Source organism: Dromaius novaehollandiae, chromosome 8 (genome assembly GCF_036370855.1).
Source record: "Dromaius novaehollandiae isolate bDroNov1 chromosome 8, bDroNov1.hap1, whole genome shotgun sequence".
In the NCBI taxonomy this organism is placed as follows: domain Eukaryota; kingdom Metazoa; phylum Chordata; class Aves; order Casuariiformes; family Dromaiidae; genus Dromaius; species Dromaius novaehollandiae.
This window is the reverse complement of record NC_088105.1, coordinates 13,585,579-13,608,645: the sequence shown is the minus strand read 5'-3', so window position 1 is coordinate 13,608,645 and position 23,067 is coordinate 13,585,579. Positions and strand designations below refer to the sequence as shown.

The following is a 23,067-nucleotide window of genomic DNA, read 5'->3' as shown; positions in this document are numbered from 1 at the left end:
TTCCTTACTTTTCTACAGTTACCCCATCTCGTAGCCTATACTGTCAGAGGGCATGAACCTCCCCTTGAACTTTGACCGCCAGGCTGATGAGCAAGTAGGGTTCTCTCTACAGCATAAGAGACTGCTTACTACCACACGGACGTATAGAACAAGTCTTGCCTGCTAGAAATGCATCAGAAAGAAACTGATATTGAGCCTAAAGCTTCCCCATTATCAATGCCCCTTACATTTAAGAAATGAAAAAAGAGCAGCCTTTGGATTATAAAACTTGCAAAAAGCCACCAATCTTAAACTGTGCCAAAATGAACTGTTCGATCTTGACAATTCACAAAATGGGTTCATACCTCCCGTTCCAGATATGATTTAAGGGATTCGGTCTCATTTAACAGAGTAACGCTGCATTTGCCTCTAAAAAAAAGAAAGGAAAAAAACATGCATCTTAAATGTTTGTGCGATGCACAAAATGGTACTGCAGAAGTTTTGCACAAAATTTATTCTTACATTGAAGAATACTTGAATAACCATAACGACATTTGGGTTTTGAATAAAAAGCACTGGATGAAAATAGCCATTACCTAATGTGTGTGGCTGGCAGAGATTCCAGCTGTCGTGAGAGAAACAATTCACGATGTCGCAGCTGATGCTTCTGTTTCTCTGGTAAATCAACCATTTCTGGATTTTCCATCTCTTCTTCCATTTCTCCTAGTCATAAAGAGACAAACTGAACATCAAGAACACAGGGCAAGTATTGATCCTTGGCCAAACAGAATGCACTGCTCCATAACCATTGCTAAATAAGAAACAGGTACAACAGAGATGAAATCTAACTTCATCTGAATCCTCATATTTCAATCAGCTGAACAATTATCTAATTAGTATATATCCTTTTGATTATGTCTGTAAATAATTCTAATTGGTCACCATCAGAATCAAGGCTTTCCAGGTACACACAAGTCACACCAGCTCACCAAGCTGCAAGTCACACCAAGATTTGCTGCCAACAAGACTACTCTAAAAAGAGCTGTTCTTAGAGACCATCACTGCACTGTCAGCTTCAGCAGGAAGAAGCTGACACACAATGAATGAGGCAGTAAAAGTGAAGTCTTTTTTCTTTGCCAGGTATCAGCAACCTTATACCCTAATTCTTCCTTCAGAAAGGAATCACAGCCACAGACTGCCCCATCCTGACTTCAACAGCTTCTGAAGGAAATGCTGACTGAAAAGGTTAGTTCTTTTATTTTGCGTATTTTATTCTGTCCACCCCAACCACAGCCCATAGATCCCAGTCACAAGATTAACTGGAATGCAACCAAGTCGCCTTGTAACCAGCCCTCCCCTACCAGACCACAAGCATGCGACCGTCTGCAGGCCTGTCTGCAGGACTGCTGCATTTCAAAAGCTGCCCCTGTTCTGCAGCCAGGATCTGTGATCTCTGACTTTGAGCTACGCTATCCCCATTCAACCATTTTTTAAATGAATGCCAAAGCAAATACATGAAATCACATCCATACTGACATGTAACTGATCCAAAACATCTCTAGGCATCTTTCTAGTAAGAAATAATTATTCTTATGTTTTGTGTTCATTAGCATGTATCCTCTCCATTACACCAGATAAAACAGTAGTAGGGAAAAATAGTCCAAGGAAGCAGCAAAGCTTCTCCATGATGAAGGCCTGCAAGAGTAAACACCTGACTTTTCCCTTCCCTAAGAAATAAAGGCAGTTACTATATTTTCCAAAACCATGGAAAAGTTTCCCAGACTGTAGCAGAATAAGCTGTAAAGCCCTGTATTACGAATAGTAAAACTCTAATTTTATTTCAGCAATACTCTCAAAAACCAGACTTCTGCCTGCAGCTTAATTCAACAGTTGCTGCCAAGAAACCTTTCTCTAGATACAGGCACAGTTGTGATTAATGTACCCTTAAAGATTAGTTACCTATAATCCTAAAAGTTATCCCAAAAGAAAGTAAACAAAGAAGATATCTGCATTTTACAAAATGCTAGATGGCATTCAGTTTTAAATAGGCCACCATTACGCCAAAAGGGGTGACTAGAAAAACAAGCAGCCAACCAAGAAAACCACGCCAGCCCCTTCAGCTTCCACACAATTTATCACTCTGCTTTACTGCCCTGGAAGTACACCTGTGGTTTACAAGCCCCCCAGGTAAGCAGCTCCAGCAAGAAAGCAAAAGCAAAAAAAAGTAGCATAATTAAAGCAGATTGCAACATACAATAGCTATTATACCACATAAGCTGTTAAGCATACAGGAGCATGCATTTACATTTTAGTATTTTCCTAGGACACAGAATTTACATTTGTGCCAGTTTCACAGTTCTGCAATTTATGTACTGAAGTGAATTCTGTTTTAGCTGAAAATTAATATTGTGGCTGCTGACCTGCACTATAAATATACCAGCAGCAATCCACAAACAAGTCAGGAAGTTTCCAGCTAGCTTCTTTGAAAAGCTATGGACACAAAAATGCAAAGGCATTCATGGCTGCACTTAGTTTTAGAAAATGAGACCAGTGCGCTGTGTAACACAGGAGAGAGACAGTAAGGAGAGGCTTAAAATACTTAGTACCGTCAGTATATTTAGTAGCCTCAAGCTTTTAAAAGTTACCTTCTTTTTAGACATCTCAACAACTATTTGCCAATAAAACCTGCAAACAGAATGAACCCAGCCAGCAGAACTGAGCTGGTCTCAGGAACTGCATCACCTTCAGCTAGGATCACCTTCCAGCTGGTATTTATTTATGCATCTGGCTTTTGTAACAAAACGAGGAAGGTGGGAAGCACACATTTTCTTCATATAGCTCTGCTAGGCAGCCTTTCAAAATAGAGAGGCACAATCCATTTTAAAAAACAGCTATTTCTACAGGTAACGCACAACACCCCGTCGCTCCATACACATAATATTGCCAGAGTTCCCAAAGCCAGTGGTAGGATGGAAAAGAAAAAACCAAACACAAAACAAAGCAGGCTCTATACAAGTATCTTCCCTCTTTTTTCAGACATGATTTAGTACCAAAAAAGAGTGAATCTGACAAACCCATTCCAAAGCAAATGCACATGGAGAGAATACAGGGTTCAATTCGGCACGGGGTCCCGAGTGCCTCGCTCAAGTGAGGCAAGACTGGCTTTGCCAAAACTAGCAATGATGTCCCCAGAGCCTCTGCGCACCGGGGCTGACCCGGACCAACTCCCGAGGCCGGCCTGTGCCTCACGCCTGGGCTTCACCCTCATATAGCTCGACTATTCAAGCTTTCTAAACGAAGCAGACTTTATCCTAGAGAACAGTGACCCCCAAGAAATCAATGGCCATCGTCTTCCCGCAAAAAATAAATTTTAAAAAATTTATACATATATATATACACATATATATACAGATATATATATACATATATATATATATATATAAAAAATAAAATTTATTTTCAAACAGGTTTGCCTGCGTTTATGACCATACTACAGAATACATGCCGAGGGAATGCAGTAGATACAGTATATTGGGACTCAAACAAATCATTTAATACGCTCATAAAGTCTTAATTCAAAATTAATCTCTGCCTGATAGATGCGCTCATGCAGATTTAAGACTAAACATTTAGTCTTAATACAAGCAGTAATAGCTCAACTGTGCAAAAGTAGCCAATGGTATGCTGCAAGGAGTGCATTAGATTAAGTATTATTTGATGGCACCATTTTTAATAGCACTTTAAAAAAGCTCAGAGATGACGTTCTGTTGGAAACAAAGACAGGCAGGTTGGTCACAAACAGCAAGACTCATGTGAAAACTAACATATACAGGGAAAAATTATCAGAAAGAGTAAACATTGAACTGGCAGGAGAAACCCAAGAGGCAGAAATTGTAATTCAGAAAGACTGGGTATATGAGATGCCAAATTAAACATCAATATTTGCTAGACTCCAGAAAGAATAGCGATTTGATACGGATCAGATTGGGCTCTCGACAACATTAGAGGTAGAGAGTACCAGCTCTTTCTCCACAGCCTCTGTGTTGGGTCCCGCGAGTTACTACCAGGCAGAATTCAGAAGAGCAAAGGCAAACAAGCTACAGGAATTAGGTTTAGAGAGCTCACCCAGAGGTACAGCCTAAGAGGCAGGAAAGTCTATAGTAACAGAAGAATTAGTTAGCATGGTATCACTAACAACAACACTTAAAAAGTGGAAAGGGGGAAAAAAAAGGGGGGGGGGGAAGGTCAAAATAGCAGGGAAACACAGAAGTCAGAGCTACTGACCTGCAAAACAGTTCCTTCAGTAGTGAAGGAAGCTTAAGCTCTTGGTGATTCAACAGCTCAACTGTACAGCTTTGAAGGATGTTGTAGAAATGATGCATTTGAAGAAGTTAACAGTATAAAAATGGATTTCCTCTCCCATGTCTAATTTCTAATGGTCTACATTAAGCCTCATTGCCTCATTTATTTTCTCTCTACCAAAAGCTAGATATTGGTTCATAGGTACGAGAAATACGGTGGAAGTTTTAACAAACTGCAATCCTTATACTTGGATGGTTTAGGAGGCGCTTGCCACGTTATCGAGACAGGCAGGACGCAGAGCAAACAGACCCTGCTTTTGGCACTTCGCATGTTCTTCCCTTGCCACCCACGCCCAGAAGGGGAAATCGCAGCTCCATCCTCTCAGTAACAGAGTCAAAAAATGTCATTAATGGATCAATGAATTCAACTCCTCTGAAATCAGCACCCATGGTGTGGGGAGAAAGCAGAAGTGGGCTAAGCTAAGAGAGCAGCTAAGAACTCATTCATGAGGCTGCAGGCAAACTGCATTCGACTGACTAGTGTTATTTAAAAACAAACTTCACAGACCTCAAACTGTTTAGACACACAGGCCTCATGCAACTCATGGACTGATTGAGTAATGACACCTTACTACTGCAAGACATTTATTTTTAGAAGCTTCCGCACTTACACAAGCATGTTGCCATATATGCCTGGCACCCAAACACCAGCTGCTGAAATTTAACCATAAACATGTCAAAAGCTACTCCTGCTACCCAGCCAGCACCAGCTACTCAGTCCTCCAGCTACCAACTACTTGCTCACTGATTTACAAAGTGGGACTATATAAAGTGCATGTATATATGCATATATATGTGTATGTATATGCACATGTACATATATATATATACACACACACACACACACACACACACACACAGTCACAGCACCCATTAGCAGTTTAAGGAGTAAACTGTAGAAGTCATAATGCTCTTCTCTTTCATCAAGTCCTGCCTGCACTTCTATTTGCATACAATATTCTGTCTTAAGCTACTATGAAGTCTTTGTGTAAGCACATTAAATAGTAGTCTTCTCCTGGTGAAGCAGGTTCATTTCAGAAACAGGTGGAGAAATGCCCTAGAATAATTTGCAAGGTGATTAAAGAGGCTTATGAATAAAAAGTGCAAGCAATGTATGGAAGCCATCATACAGCCGTCAGATTTATAAGACAGCCCAGACAAGCTTTATATCATATGATAAAAATAGTAAGATCACAGATCAAATCCAGGAATCAGGTTGCATACACCAGGTACTAATTCACAGTCTCCAGCTACAGCATAGGTGGCTTCCAACTCATTTTTCTTCTTTACAAAGTGTTATGAGAAAATACACCATATCTAAGTTTTTCCTGTTTCTAATACCTAATGGGTTATATCAATACAAAGAGCAAAAGGTTTTTTTAATTATTATTTTTTATTAAATTTAGCAACATCCATTTCATAATCACATTTCTTTGCTTCCCTTGAGAGAAACATTTATTGTAAAATATATATTTATATAATGTTCATGTTCTTCCATATTTGCCCAATATTTGTTTATCTCACTGCACTGATCCCAACAGTAGGTCTAAAATAAAGGCATCTTAGACATAAGACGGTGTGAATCCAGAAACGTCTGCAGTCAGAAAGCTCCATTAATCAGCTGAACAAAGGCAGTTAAAAGATCAGCAATGCAGATACGTACATCTACTGCAAATGCATCAAAATGAGGCAACAGGAGACTTTATGGAAATGAACTCAAAGTCAGTGACAGTGTTGAGTATCTTTTCTAGAATCTTAATAGCCACAAAATTTAATTTCATTGTATCATGCAGGATGTAGATTTTTTTTTCCAAAGTAAAGAACTGCTATCCACATGCATAATTTTGCTCTCTCTTCCCGCTCCTTAAGAACGGAAGCCACACAACCACAGATCCATCTAAACAAATGGAAGTCATTTAGTGGCAATTTTATTCTGCACCAAAAGGAAACGTACAGAAAAAAAATAGTTATTAATGAAATTTACACTAAAAGACAGCCCTAGTTTTTTCTGGTGGCTTTATTAATAGGATTGTTCTATAGAAGAATTTTCCCGTCTTTCAAACAGATATAAAAACGAACAATGAATTATTTGGTTGCACCGGGGGGGGGGGGGGGGGGGGGGGGAAATCCTACCACAAAAAAAATCAGTCCTTTCTGGCTCAGAGAACATTTACTTGAGTTCAAAGAAAGATTTTTCAGCCTCAAACATTGTATTTCTTTGAGTCATTCCTACCTGCTTCATTTACTAAATTTACTGAAATGAGATACAGATGAAGTAATCAATAGTCATGTTGTTTATGGTCAAGCTTCTATTAAGCTTCAGTATTCTTGGATAAGATAAGTACTACCACATTAAGATATCAAAAAAGCTTTACCTGCTACCACGATTCTGCAACACAGTGAAATCTCATCTCAATGCCACATGACTGTTTTCCAATGAACAGTTTTTACTAATGCAATATAGAGACTTATTTGGACATAAAAACTACAAGAGAAAAATATTCAAAATTATCAATAAGGAGCCAGTTTTGCTGCATTTTTTCCCCCAGTGGCATTACAGTGCTAAAAACACAGCAAGACATTACATTCATTGTTAAAACTAGATATCTGATTTAATCCCCATGCAGCACAACTATGCAGATTGGTATTATATATGCATCACAACCTGTCCATGCATATACTGAGAAGTATATTAAAAGACAATGATGCTTTTTTACCTAAACTGAAATGTTGACATACGCAGATCTGATTGCTTCTCGTTCATTTATCTACGTGCCCATGGGAAAGCCTTTAATTACAAGGATAGATATGACTATCTAGCCATGCCTTTTGCTAAATTTTAGCAATCTAAACTCTTAAATCTCTTATACTTCATTATTAACAAGCAAAGCCAGTTTAGTAACTCAATCTGCTTTTTTTTTTTTTCCCTTTGTAACATACCTGTTTTGGTAACTGTTGTTAGTACTATGTCTATGAGCTCGCAAGGATGGGATGAGAGGCACACTAAACTGGCAGAGGAAGGTGTAAGGAAGCTCAATCTAATCCTCACTAGCAATTAGAAGAGAGTCAAACAGGCTGGAAGCATCCCAGACAAAGTGCCCAACATCACGTTAAAGTTGCACTAATTATCCTCCTGGAGATGGATATTCCTCTAGAGAGGTAATTAATGCACCATCCTCACACCATTTTAATTGAATTTAGATGCACCTATCTACAGAAGCTTCTCAGCTGTTTCATGTGCTTTTTTTGAACTACCTCAGTGTTTTTGTAAATTCTTGCCTTACAGATTTACACAGGCAGATATCTAATCTATACTTACATGTTTCTACTTTTTTGCACACCCTTTCTAGTATTTTTAATCTGTTTCTCTAGTTGAACTGTAACACGTTTGTTTTAAAATAAACATCCACCTCCACTCAGCTAGGTATCTCACACGTCTCTGATATGCTTGACAGAGGAACGTAGCAGCATAAGGTAACAGAGCATTCTATAAAATAATAGAACTGAGAAATTAGTTACACAATGCATACATGCAAAGAAGTAGGTTTTAGTCTCAAAGTAAGGTTGCACAATCTTCTGAATTTTATGATAGTTCAGTTTCAAGACTTTTCCCCCCCCCCTCTTTTTTTAATCATAAAATAACAATAGTACTCAAAACAGTCAGGGTTTTCAAACCTCCACTCAGCCTAGGGACGATTATTCTTCTAACAGAACAAGCTGAATACACACACACACACAAAACAAGGTGTCCTAAAATTTACTAGCTTTCAAAAAACTATTTACTGAATATGTTCAGAGGAGAACTATGTCACTTGAAATTTCAATATTAGTAATGTTTTTCAAAGAAAATTCCTGTCAACTGAACTGGATGTTTAAAGTTGGCTTCCAAAGCTCAGGCTATTTGATTTACTCAGAAGAAAAAAGTTTAAGGTTTTTGTTTTTCTCTACCAATCAAAAAGAACATTTCCCCCCTTTCTTATATTACTTCTAATAAGCTATTTACTCTCCTCCCAAAAATTACAAAATTCACTTTTTATAAAGAAAAAAACCAGACACCTTTATTCAGCCCTAACTGAAAACTTCTGTCCCCTCCACCATAACTAAACCATAAACCAGCTAACTTTTCACATTTTCATATAACTTTTATAAGGAGGAAAAAATCAAGAGTCAGCCAAACAAATAATGCAATTCATTGGAGACGGATACAGGGAAAGGACATTTTAAAAATTATAATATTGGTACTTGTAATTGCAGTATCAAATTTCTACCCAGGTTTGGAAGTTTTGTGTAGAAGTGACTTGAACACAAACAAGCTTACTTGCATGTTTGTCTGCCAATACAATAAGTGTACTTGATATGTCTCTTCTTCTGTAGAAACATACCACCTTTGCTTCCACATTTCCATTGGCAGTCTGAAACAGGAAAAAGAAAAATTGAATTGAGCACAAATCAAAACCTGAACTGTAAGTACTGAACTAGAAAGCTTCATATATAACGAGCAATTTTGCCGCAAGGGCTATACAGGATCACCTTCTAGTATCCTCCAACTGCACAGACTTTTTCTAACATGCTAACTCCAGTGTGATCCACTCTAGGGTTTCTAGGTAGGGAAACTGAGCTTGGTCCTTTGCTCCTAATTCTTTCTGCAGGATCACCACTTTAAGCAGTTACAGATATTTCAAGGGGTGAGAAAACACACTTACCTGCAGTTACAACATACCAACAGGCCACTTTGCTACTTTTCAGGGGATGCCTGCATTTAGCAGAATGCAAAAAGCATCTTTAAAATCCCAATAAAAATAACCATGAAATATAACAACAGAATACAGGCTTAGGTTCAACTTTGTTCTCCAAACTCAGAAGGACAGTAGAAAAAGCAAGAAAGAACCTAGTCACTACTATCTTTACAAAAGAAATAGATAACATTTCCCTTTTCTGACAGCAATGACAATATTCTTCCAGCTAAACAATAAGCAACTCGAGAATCATTCTAAAAGAAGAAATAATGAAGCTACAGCAGGCAATCAACTCTACACCAGTGACAACATACAAAGAGGTCTGAATTCTGGGTATTTTTTTCCCCTTAAAACTCTTAAGATGAGATAGGTGATGAGTTTCTTGTAAGACAGTACCTGATAAATTGTGCCTGGCTTTATACCATTCCTAGAGAAAGTATATCTACTGGCTAACAGTCACAGCCAGTGAATCGTCCCTGAAATAAATAATAAAAATGTAACTTAAAGAGCGGACCCTGTCATTGAAAAGCCCTCAAAAACCAGAATAAAGACATGCAGTTTAATAAACTAGAAGACTGATAGACAAATGCACTTCCAGGAAGCCTCCAAAAAATTTTGCTGGTGGACCAGCAATCTGTCCACAAAGAGAGAGAAGAGGAAAAATAAAAAATAAAAAATAAAAGCTTGAAAATAAAAACAAGAAATATCAGCTGAAAATAATGAAAATAAAAAAAGTCAGCTCTGGCTGATAAAATATGAACAGTGGAAAAGCTTAATGTCTTATTTTAATGAGAGTTCTCCTTATTTTAATGAAAGTTCTCCTTACAGAAATAATAATAAAAAACAGACAATATATACGTGCACAAATATTTTTACTGGTAGCCTACCAGTTTTTGGTGCAGTGCCTGTAGAATTTCTAACAAAAGTCTTCTAACCGTCTCAGATATGTCATGCAGAACTTTTACATTTTGAGGAACCATAACACAAAGGTAAGAGTCAGCTTGTTAAACACAGACAGCTACAAGGCAGAATTATCCATTTCAGTTAATCGTCTAGACTCCATTTACACTCAATGAAAGAAGAAAAGGGAAAAAAGGCAACTCAAGGTATGATTTATCTCAACCAGAAATACCAATTTCAAATAGTACGGTCAGAGAAATCACAGCCCAAGCAAGCCTATCTTTCTCCATTGATGATGGATTGAGTTTAGAATGACTAGCTTGGCTATATATATTTATACTATGTACCTCTGAAGTCTGGAAAGGCAAGATGAGAGACCCAGGCTGAAAGCACCATTCTTTTTACAAACTTGGGTGGGTAGAAGGAGAAGAAGAAACTTTCCTAGAAGGCAACCAGCAAGTCTGCACCCTTTAACTGATGGATTACAGCTATTACTATCACCTGGATATGGATCCTCTTAGCTCTCTTCAAGCACAGATTATCCAAAGGAATAAAAGAAAGGCAGTTCTCCTTCACTGGGAAGAAAATATATACATTTATCCTTAGCTGCCTAATACACAGGACAAGTTCTGGACTTTTAATGCTGAGACAAGGTAGCAAGTCCACCACTAGCTAACCATTTTAGGAGATCATGACTGTTTCTGCAATGGAAGAGGCACAAAGTATTCCTGCAGAAAACCTATGCTAAGAGGAAATTTGGCAGCTAAGGTACGCTGGCCCAAAGGACAACTAGGAAAGACAAAATCTGAAGAAGCAGATAATAGCTCCAAATCTTTCCATTGAGTGAGAGCCTCCCCCAAGAAAGTTCAAATTACAAACCACTTCAGCCTCTTGTCAAACTGATATTTATCTTCATATCACATGACCATGGCACAAAACTGAAGAACTGCAGAAACATCTTGCCCTAGAGGTGGGCATAATCACCTTGCCGCTGACCTGTAGTTGACGCTCTGTCCTTTCATGCCAAGGGAGAAAAATCTAGCAGCTCTCAAAGTGTTCCAGAACATCACCCCAGCAAAAGTATTTGTAAGCTGCTAATTACCAGACAACTGCTAAAGAACCATTTTGATTTTAATCAGATCAAACAGATCATAAAATCAATTGCCTCCAAAGATTTGAGGGGAAAAATTAGTAGTTTACCTTATTGAGTTCTTCTATTCTTCGTATCAAATATGGGTTACTTGAAGAATTTTCAAAATAGACGTAATCTGACAAAAAAATAAAATCTTTAAAGTATGAACTGCTAAAATCAAATAAAGAATGTCACATGTATACCCATTAATGCCACCATACCAAATCCATTTCTTGGCACAAGCAGTATTTCCAAAGTCCCCACTAAAATCAGGATGCTAAGCGAGGAGAGACCAACTCTAGGCTAGTATTTGCTAACCAGAGATACAAGGAACATGCATTAGTGCAACCTGAAAGCCATAAACTCACTTTCAGAAACAGAGCTCTGTTACCAGCCTGTATATTGGGAAAGCGAAGCAACATGATGATCTTCCTCCCCATTCTGATCACATTATTTCACTTTGATCACACTATTTTCTTTACTTGCTTCCTTTTCTTTCATATCAAAATTTAGCTGCTTCCCCTTACCAGCAACAAGGCTTATCCTTCTCCCCCCAGTTCAGCTCCAATCTACTGCCCATTTACTTAGACTATGAATAATCTTGTTCTTTCTTTCTCTATCTTTTCCACTGCTTCCTGGTCTTCTATGCCTTAAATCCCTCTATTATCCCAGAATACCCTCAACAAGACTCTATGGTAAGCCAAATGCAGGTCAATAAAGTTCATATTTTCAAGCAGTAAAACCACCTTAAATTACAGGAAGAAAAGTAGGTCTTTACCCAAAGTAACTCCTTTGGGGAAAAAAAAAAAAAAAAAAATCACTAGAAACGCACCAAGAAGTACTACATGACTAACTTAGTATTACTAAGCTCCAAGCTTAAACACTCTTTTTTACAGATGAGGAACTGGAAGCTCAGAGTTTTGAATGGACTTGGCTTTTATCATCCAAAAAATAGGCTAGAACCCAAATAATTTTAAATCTTATCTGAGGCAAAAAGAGGGTCAACTCCAGCTCCTCCCCTGGGATGCTGATCTTGCACAGTCCTTAACCATTATAGATTTCTCTTAGATGCAAAAACAAATCTTTCCAAGACATGCCAGTAAATTTAAGACAGCCTCCCTTTAGATTTCCTAGTCCATTTGTATTTGGAGTACAAAACCCATAGTCCCCAGGGCAAAAACTCTGGTCATCTTTTTAAGTGAACGCATTAGCATGATGCTCCACTGCTGAATGGCTGCTTGGCAGTGTTAGCCTTTAGTAAATAAAGATAACAACTTTAGCTGTTAGCTTTAATCTTTCTGGAATGGTTGTTAAAAGGTCAGTCAGCACCAGGGATACTCTTACGCTCTTCCTCAACCCAGAGGAGTGGAGACAGCCCTAGGGCCTCTGCTACTGGAAAGCTGCACCATGAGGGTTAAAGAGTCCCCTCTTACCTTAAGGGTGGTGAGGGGAGATGCTGGAGCATTCCCTCCCACCTCCCAACCTTTTTCCCTCCTTAGCCCAAGGCTCACTGCAACCCTTCCAGGTCCCCAAGGAACAGTACTCAAGCTCCGGGCATGGATTTTTTTCAGGATACTGCCTACAGCCCACATTATCCATAGGTCTCCATGGAGTTAACAGATCAAATCATTTGCCAAGTGACAGACGCAGAAGCAGAGTAGTGAGCACTGAGCCGATGAAGCAGCACGAACCGCAGCCCTTGCTGGCTACAAACACCCGACTTGTTCTTGTGTCAGTTCAACAAGGTTGCACTGGTTTAAGAGAGTGAGCGCAAATCAAGAAATCCTGGGGTACAATCCCAAAAGTGGAAATTTTAAGAACTGGTTCCCAAGCTGCTCTTTTGTCTTTCAGAAAAGCATCAAATGCACCGAGTTTTGAAGACATCTTTAAAAAAAAAAAAGTTTCAGCACGGACATGGTTGAAGTGATGAGCGACGAGGCTGCGGTGTAAGTATTCAAACAGCACAAAGCATGCGCATCTTGGGTTACATAACTGTACACAGTGTAACCTGGGCTAACAAAGCACAGAAATACTACACTTTTTTTTTTTTTTTTGCATTCTGTGTGAAGAGTAGACATCCAGACCTTTCTGACTGAACAGCAGCTATCTTCACACACACATCCATGGCTCCAAGTAACTCCAGAACTTTCTTCCCAGCTCTGCAAGCCCGTTCTTCTTAAATATCACTTCCCTTCAGGCTTTAAACTTAATAATGAGCTCATCTAAGGAATTCAGATTTGACATTTGGTTTGGAGAAAAAGAGAGTTTTCAGAAATGGTTTAAACACCCAGGTTATCAGGACCTAAATTTCCATCCAAAAGCACCAGCTTTGTGTAACAACCTGGACAGAAACCATGACTTCAATATTGCTTTGACTAGCTCTACTAAAAGACACAAAAGGAAGCAGAAGTCTTTAGCAATTCCAGAATAGCTATTACAGACATTAAAGCATTTACTGATCAATAACCAGAGTAAGAAATCCTTGCTCTCATAGTAGAAAAAGCACAGATGTCCTACAAGGGTGCATACACTGAGTACAGCAAAGGAGGAAATGGAGGCTTCATCTGCTTTAAGGTACCTCGAAGCACATCACTATGTCTGAAGAGTGAGAGACTGTTCGCCTTTAATTTTAAGGCTCCACGACTTGAAGAAGGGATGAGTTACACATACAGTCTACAACTCACTACCATTTACTTCAGGTTGAGGCCAAATGCAAAAGAAAAAAAAAAAAAGTTACATTCGTGAACACTACGACTGAAAATTTAAAAATGAAAACTAAAGAAAGGTCAAATTTCTACTTGAAAATATAACCTTAAATCCATAGGTTTAAGATAACCATTACAAATCTTTATAGTTCACATCATTTTTAACAGCCTTTGTGTGTACACGTGTGCATATATGAACGTGTCTCGTCTGTGTTTTAGACAAGCCCCACAGGCGTGCTCAGCATTTCACCAGTAGCTATGCAACGAATGGAGACCCATTTCGCATTACTCAAATTACTGGGAAACAGGTCTCTTCCTCTCTGCAGGTAATGCAGAGTCCACTGCAAACCACATAAAACAGAACATGAGAGAAGAATAACCACAGAGACTTTAAATACTTCTAACTAAAATTAAAAAGCTATCCTGCACAGAAAAATACTCAAGCTACTCACTCTTTCATACATACCACAAGGAAATTTAAAGTTCAACAAACTACTCTTCAAACTGATACCGTAGCAGGTGACAGCACTCCTCTTTTGTTCCATACAGAAAGCCAGTTAAGACTGGCTTCCTACAAACTGGAGTTTAGAGGAGGTAAGACACCATTCCCCATTGCCTCTTGCACCCCAAAACACTCCTCTCTCTTTGAGCAACACTTCCCTTCCTCTCCAGCTTCTTCCCATGCCAAGGTAAAGGCATCCTTCTCACACTGCCTACCCAACAAATACTGTTCCCAAACAGTCTGCTTGTGAGACAGTAGCTGCTCCTACACACACATATCCAATAACAGCAGTCCTCTGTAAGCTCCCAACATTCCCAGTGTTACTGGGAGACATCCTATACGCCCATAACTGCCAGAAATCGCTGTGCGTTGGTCTGAAAAGAAGAATGGGGAAAGAGACAAAAACCAACAAGCCTCTAAGTAACAGGAAGACAGACGCAGTTCAACTCCTACCACAGAACAGGAAGGAAGGAGTGCACTAAAAACAAAAAAGATTTAGAGACCTGCCTGATAGCAAGTAAGATGAAGTCAGGCCCTTCAGACACACCAGACTGACTATCCTTCCCTGTTTATCGGCTTTCCTAGTCAGTGACTGACGAACAGGACCAGCCAAGCCCCTCTACACTCCACAAGCACAGCACACCTCCTTACGAGTGGCCACCACCATACGCACACGAAGCCCACACCTTACCACCCAACCACGCGTTGGAGTCTCCCGTACCCTCACAACAGCTTGTGACTTCCACCCACCCACAAAGCCTTGCTCGGTCAGCCATGGGTCATGCAGCGCTGCATGAAAATCATAGTTAATAGTATCGCTCTTACACACCACGGAATTTTCTATGGTCAGGCTGAAGTAAGAGCTGAGGAGTTTGGCGATATGATAAGACAGGAATGACTAACATGCAGGCCACCACCTTCTGCCACAAAAAAGAAAGGATGCATTTCTTTCTCTTGCCCATGCTGTTGTAGAGCAGAAGTACCCACACACATAAGTCTACCCAAACAGCCCTTCCACTCCATCTTTTTTCTTAAGATTACTGGCAAGAGATGCTATTATGCATGTACTGAACTGCTAGAACATACAGACAGTCACACAACAGTACAGAAGCTAAAAACTAGAATGACAACCTGGGGACAACAAAAGGTGGAAATTTTCCATAAAGGCAGCAAAGTAATTCTTCTCAATTAGCAATAAACAGACTTTCTTTTTCCTCTCACATGCTTTTAAGACATTATTGCAAAATTGCTTCCCCCTCTGCCCTCTTTGTGTCAGCTGCTGATTAAGTCTCCATCATCCATGGAAAAGAAAATCAGGAGGGGGGGTATAGCAAAAGAAAGAACCAACACTGTCTAGGTCATATATTTACAAGATTAGCCATGTCTGAGCTACCTAAAAGCCTGTAAGATTATTAGGTGATCAAGTTGCAAAAATGCCCCAAAGTATTTTTATCCCTCCCAATTTACACTTGCCTTTGAGACTACAGGCTATTTTTTGAGCACCAACCCCACTGAACATTCCCTACATTACCTCCAGAAACAGTCACAGAATACGTACTGCACTTGCTTCCCATGTACTCTGGAAACTAAGGAGGCTGACGCCTCCTCTTTGCACACTTGCCACGTGCTGTACTGTGCGTTTCCAAACACATGATATGGAAGTGACTTCACGGTTGCAAATATCTCCTCTTCCCAATCCACAAAGCTGCTGCCCTAAATTAAAGATGGGTGTCAAGAGAGCTCAGACTTACGATGAACTGGTTACTTTATGACTTATCTTACCAGGAAAGATATGCCTCCTCAGAGCCTAGATTTCCAATTAAATTTTTAACAAGGTTTTTTTTTGTTTGTTTGTTTGTTTTTTTGGGTTTTTCTAGGTAAGCTCCGGTTTTCAAAGTATTCAGCAGTTTAGGTCTGGAACCATCCATCTCTTTACATTTGTGGTAATACAATCCCTCCTTGTCTGTTTTCCTGGAAGAGGCGGCCAGAGACACTATGCTGCTTTTAGTCTGGAAGTCAAGCAATCTCACTTGGCAGGGCCCAAGTCCCATTCCCTTTCAGCTTTCAAAAAAACACCATCACTCACATTAGCTGTCATCCGATGAAATGTTTAGTTACAGAATAGATTCAGTTTCAAAAGAGAAAGCCTTAGGAGCACAGTATTTTCATTACATAAAATGTAAAACTGAAACAGTTGTTTCTGTTGCTAAGAGTATGAGGTCCAGTTCAGGCAGCAGTATACATGAACCAGATACGCAGAGTTAATTTCTATCCCAGATCCACAAAGGTATCACAGGTATACTGTCAGCACGAGCTCAATCACATTTCCCAGACTGCAGTATTTGCGGCTGCTGCATGCACAGACTACCCAGGGCTTGGCTTCTTCCTCACTTTGCCATGCTGTCGGCAACACACCACTGGTACCACTCGAATCCTTACACTGAAAATAGTGGAAATGGAGCAACCACCCAAGCACACAACTATCTTAAATACCTATTGTCATCTGGAAGGGGCATGGCAAAAGCCATCAGTATCACCTGCAGAAATCTCTACTCCATGCAGATAGCAAACCCTCACTAAATTTAATAAGCACAGGTTGAGGTGTCCCAGGTAAACCACACTAGTTTTGCTCTTCTGACCTAAGTGACCAAGTCAAAAGGCTGATGAGGATAAACAGAGCTCAAGACACATAACCCTTGACTGAAATCTTTAACCGAGATACACGTCCCAAAAGGGAGCATGCTTGTTAGAAGGATCTGCTGCTCACACAACATTCCTGAGATTAGCTGCCTGGCCTCAATCGAAAGGCTTAAACTGAACAAAACAGCAAAACATTAAGCGACAAGTTCTCGCCACTAAAGCAGAGAGCCTAGTTTTCAACCAGGGATCCAGAGTAACAAACCAGTGCAAACTTCCTTCAGCCCGAAGCCTGCAATGAACTTTCTAGATATGAATTAGCAATGACAGCCCAACTCAGCAAGCAAACATCCATCCACAACACGGATTGCCTTGTCTCTAATCACACAGTGAAACAGCCCAAAGCCAGGTAACAACGGACAAGGTTTCCCTCAACGAGGAGCGGTGCCATCCTACAGAGCTCCCGGCCGCAGGACGCAGCCGGCTCTGGCAGCCAGGCAAACGTCTCGGGGCACCGCGAGGTCTGCGGACTTCAGTGAGGGCCAGACGGCTCCATGCGCAGTGATTCACAGCCAAATTATCCTTAAGTACTTGCAGCTCTGCAAAGAGAAGCCAGCCAGCACTTCTGAGGGAACTGTTGCACCTCTCCCCTTCCCTTCACTATCGTCAGCAGTTAACAGTCCCTGGCGCGGAGTTTCTAGAGCGTGGTTCCTCAGTTAGCGCCCACAGCACTCCAGGTTCGGTGCACGTGGCCCTCACAAGAAGTTACGTGAGCACACTCCTTCCAAAATGGCAGTTAGGTCTAGTTAACTGCACACAGAAACTACGCGTACAGGCTAACCTTATGCGGGCTTTTAACTATGCAAAATGCTCGTTTCTGCTATAAGACCAACTGTTCCAATCAATGAAAAGTTGCTTTTCCGTTGTCTCCATGCCCTCAAGCAGCTTAACAAGGGTGCCTGTATGATCTTGAGCATTTAAGGATGTATAAGGAGGACAACATCCTAGATATTAAAAACAAGTTATCACCACATCCCAAGGACTTCAGTAGTGAACATGCATATGGTGTCTCTAGGTCTGCTAGTTCTTGTAATATGTCAGGTATAAGGAACATACTGTAACACCTCTCAGACAAAAAGGAATTTACAGAAATATGCAAACAACGACATGGCGTATGTTCAGCTCAACCTCACTTTTTTCCCCTTCCCCAAGAAGGGCAACATGGCTTAAAAGAATGCTGATGCTGTAAAACAGAGAGTCATGATACGCGTAGGAAAAGGACAACTCTGAGTATCACTTAACAAACCAAAGCCTCTATTACCACAATCAAATTCCAAGCATACATCTACATACATACACATGCAGAAGCACTGCTCAAAATCGCATACGAAAGGAAGTACAGTTTCACATGTACAAAAAAGCACAACAGGAGCCCATGGTCTGAATTTCAAACTAACTTCTATTCTGTTTTTCAATAATAAAACATAGAGCAAGATGCCATTCCAGCCCCAAGCACTGCAAAGACCAGCAGTCAGAAGGAAAACAAAAGTGGCAAATTCAAACGTACACAAGTAAGAAAACCTGGTACTTGTGGCCAAGTCCCCCTGAAACATGTCAATGCATGAAAATGAGCAGAAGCTAATAAGCAGTGCAAACACCAACACTCCAGCCATACTTCATCACAGAGTCAGCATGCTTGTAACAAACAGATGGCCAATTCCCTAAAATTTGTTAACTCAATTCTTTTTCCAGTGTTTTACTTCTAAAGGTGGGTTTCCCTGCAGAATGCGATCAGAGCCATGAACATCAAGAAGCAATAAGCAGCTTCTCTCTCTTCCCCAGACTGTAAAATGCTCAAGAAACAAGGATTATCTACACATTCAAGTTGGGGAACAAAATGTTTCTCACTACATTTTTTTCAAAATGTACAGAACTTCTATATAGAAAGGGACAGCCAAAATAACTTGGTTGTTTTAGGATGAAAACCATACATCAGTTTTGCTGACTCGCCTCCAAAAAAGAAAAGAAGCCAAGTTCAATATTCCCTAAACTACAACCTTGAAGTGGAGGCAATTCACGGCAAGGTCCAACTAACAGGACCATGGATTATACACAGACCTATGAGAAAAGCTGGTATAAACATTTATCAGTGCAAGCCCTCTCCACCTGGTAAAAGAAGTTACCAAAACAAAGAGACAACACACCACTCCACTCTGAAGTGCCCCTAACACTTACAAACAAAAACTCAGATATTCACCACTCCGATCTCTACTCAAGATAAGAGATAGTCTCTATATTTTTGGAGCGAAAGCCAACTGAGCCAATGACATACGACTTGCTTACACAAACTGACAGTTGCCTGATCCAATTTTAACTCTGAAACATAAAGGAATTGGGGACTTCACAAAGGTTTTCTGTTCTTCGTTTTCTGTCACGTCAAAGAGGGAAAGAAAAAAATCCTGTCCAGCCACCTCATGTCATTTTTTTTTGCCTGAATCTTAATGAAACAAGGTTTATGCAACTTCTTTATCCATGCATTAGTTCTTCCCTATTAACTCCTGAACCTTTTGTTCATGTTCCAGCATTTCAGAGGGACAGAAGTCTCAAAGATAATTAAGTTCTGATGACTGATCTTAAAAAGGGAGATACTAAAACTACAAAAGAAACTGAGAAAGGTAAGACAGACAAAGATAAGAAATAGTTCTCACTTCAGGAACAATTAATAGACTAGATTTAAAACAAATCACTGGAGGCTCCACAGTATTTGGGGGAATTATCACAAACGCATGCTTTCTTAGGCGCTTCCCACCACCTCTGCTGTCAGTGCTGTTCAAGACAGGTAGTGGGCTAGATAACTTCTGGGTTGATTCAGTGTGACAGAAGTTTACTATCTCCACCAGGGAAGAGGGCAGATGCTCTGCCCACTAGCAATGGAGCCGAGATCGCAGCCCTGGACCAGGCACAGAGCAGGTGCTGCATCTTCCCAGTAAAAGGCAGGATTATGAAGGAGGGGGTCCTCCACCTCAGGGAGCAAAGAAAGCAAATCTTAGAGAAATTCACTGTTATTTCTGTTCCTCACAGAAGAATTTGCTGTCTTCAGCATGCAGAAGACTCACGGAAAAAATGAAGGACAGCAATCTGCCAGTACTAGTGAAGAACAGCAGTTAGGGGTGTTGGAGGAACCTTGCAGGTCACCGTTCTCAGTGAGGACTCTGCTACATTTAAGTAACTGCTACTAGGGATGCCAACCAAAAGGTAAAATAGCAAGAATGTGTACAAACAAGGCTTTAAAAGTGAATTTGTGAAAACACCAGAAACAAAATTAAGCTTCCAGAGTACTACCCCGAGAACTGAGAAGCAATTCTGCTCCTAAAGATCAATTATATGGCAGTACAAGGAAACCCATTTCAGTTAATCCACTCCCAATATCCTAGTGATAACCGAGATGCATTTGCATGTGGCACTGACCCTTTAGGCTCACAGGAGTCAACTCCTCCAGGTTCCTGCAGGATGAGCGTACACTAAGTATTCCTGGAGAGCCAATCCTTTTCCTCTCTGCTTTACATCAGATATTTAAGCATGATTCTAAGCCCTTTGGACACAAAGCCTGTTCTGTCTTAGTTTTTCCTGTCACTCCAGTTCCCAAGGATGCAGCTATGCAAACGTTTTCTCCAGTGGCAAAATTGTATTCCTACATAATTTCAGTTGTGCCAGTACAACTCTTCGTGGAGCAATTCCATAAACCAGGCGTGTTGGGAGGGAAGACCAGGACAGTCTAATTTACAGAAGAGCCACGCAAACATTTGAATAGACGGAGAAACTCAGAAGAGGCAAAACTCTTTAAACCTTTTTTTTTTTTTGGGGGGGGGGGGGGGGGAGAAGAGAAGGGAGTATCCTCAAACTGCACACTAACAATCTCCTTTTCTGGCAGCAAAGAGAACTACCTATTCCACCGTGAGCCTCACTGCTAAAGACAAAGAGGAAAAGCATTCTTTTCTAAGGGATTTTAGGCATTGCAGAGGATCACAAGAAACCAGCCTGATGTTCCCTGAAAGTTTCCCACAGGTTGCAAAACAAGAACCTTTGAAGTATTCAGTTACCAAGTTTAGTATCAACCTTAGGCCATGGAGGGGGGGGAAGACAGGTTATTATTCTGAAAAGTATGTTCAGCTTCACTTAGCTAACACAAATTAACTGCCTAGGCCACAGTATGACTGAGTCCAGGAGTTGGGGGATTAGTGCCAGATCAAAAACATCATGGCTTCACCACATCAAGCACAGATCCAGCATAAGCCCTTGCTGTAGTTTTGCAGTGCCAGAAGCTGATTCATCCCCTGCCTTCTCATAGCACGCCCTCAAGTTGTGACAGCTTCTCTTTGGGTGGAATGAGGGAGGCACACACATGGTAAACCTGATTAAGAAGTGATCCAGGACAAAAAAAAAAAAGTCTCAGAACCAAACCAACTCCCTGATCTGCTTCACTGCGCAGCAACGCCGAGTTGCGTAAGCCCAACTAAAGAAGCAGCGTGAGGACAGTAACAAGTGTCTGAGAGCAGGCGCTGCTTAAATTGACACCACTAACCAGAAGAAACATCCACAGAAACTGTCTCACTTGGCTGGTTCAAATTTGCTCAGAAGATGTTGACAACTTAACTCTGTAATGACAAGCTCGATGCTAAATTGAGAATCATCTGTTCACACCACACTAACTTTATGCTTGGTCAAGTATCGTCTGTCCTCCTACGTCTCGCATAGAAGCATGAAGTCCCCAAGTTGCACACGATGTACTCTAGTTAATTCAACAGAAACATTTCTATGGGCCACAGCTGATACAGATCACATTTGGTGATCTGGCAACAGACAGAACCAGAATTGGGAAATCACAGGTACCATGAGAACTACACACCTTGGAAATAACACACATGTAAAAGCATGCAGAAGCCTAAATTTCTTCTCAGCTTGCAAATCCACTTTAAAGCAAGTTAACTTCGTTGATCAATGTCAAGTAAGAATCATCTCAAAACCGCTCCCCCTTTGGAAAGGCAATACAGCAAAGGAGCTGGAAAAATTAAAACATTTGCATGCTTGTTTCCGGGCTAGACTACACAGCCTAAAAACTCCATAGGCACTGCCCTTAAAGGTGATCCATTTTGCCTATAACAGCCCATCACTTACTTCAGCAAGCAGAAACACAGGTTTGGTTAGGAATGATGTACCAGACAAAGATGTTCAATTCTGCACAAGACCACAAAGAAAGTTTCATTGTTCATGACTTAAGTTTTCCCTTTCAGTATCGTGGAAAGAACAAATCGAAGAAGTCTTCACTCTCACATCCCACAAGCAGTGGAGATCCATGTGAAGAACAAGTCCCCACACTGGCGGTAGACCACCCAAGATACCAATCAGAAAGCCCTGCTTGAAGACTCTCCTCTCTTTGGAGAGCATTAGGTTGAATCCAACCTTCAGTGTTCATGAGTAAACAGCAAAATTTATCGTGGAAGTCAAGTTGCAATTTTAAGCTCTTTTGTGAGGCAAATTATGAGTAAATCAGAAGCACGCAGGCTATTCTCTTTACAGGCTGAATTCCACACTGACATAGGAGTGGTTTTGATGCATCTTAAGGCATCAAACTGCATTCAATTGACTAAGAATCTTCCTGAAAAATACTGGCTTCTGAGAAGTATAGGAGAGGCACAAAGGAGGAGATATGGCACTTCCTGAAGCTTCCACAAAGAACGCTTTCTTCCTTAAATTCATCTTTGGCTTTACTACATATTTAAAGAAAATTGGTGAAACACATGGATGTTTCTGGCAATCTTTTTCTTTTCAAAGCTTAAACTTTGCCATGTTTGAACATCCAACACCAAGTCTGAGGACCTTGCAAGGTATTAACCTCCAGAAAAGGCTGCATCACACATCCTACTAGACAACATGAGAAACTTGCCATCTGCGATTAGGAATAAATTAAATTATTCATCTAAGTACAACGGTTCAGCCCCCTTTGAACTGCGGTGTAACAAAGTTCCTTTAGAAAAATGCTCCAAACACTTTCTTTTATGTGACAATTCCTTGATGTTTTTCTCCTACTGAAATGCTTCCTTATATATTAAAGTAT

General features: G+C 40.4%; 1 protein-coding gene across 5 annotated transcripts in view; it reads right to left on the bottom strand.

The window, feature by feature from the left end:
- MTA1 (metastasis associated 1) overlaps positions 1–23,067 on the bottom strand; it is a 90,778-nt gene that overhangs the window by 59,782 nt on the left and 7,929 nt on the right. For all 5 annotated transcript variants that reach the window (XM_064515723.1, XM_064515724.1, XM_064515725.1 and 2 more), the window contains exons 2-5: positions 11,177–11,244; positions 8,659–8,752; positions 576–702; positions 345–408 (exon numbers count right to left, since the gene is read on the bottom strand). In XM_064515723.1, coding sequence (XP_064371793.1) covers positions 345–408; positions 576–702; positions 8,659–8,752; positions 11,177–11,244 — 353 coding nt within the window. The remainder of the gene's footprint in view (positions 1–344; positions 409–575; positions 703–8,658; positions 8,753–11,176; positions 11,245–23,067) is intronic.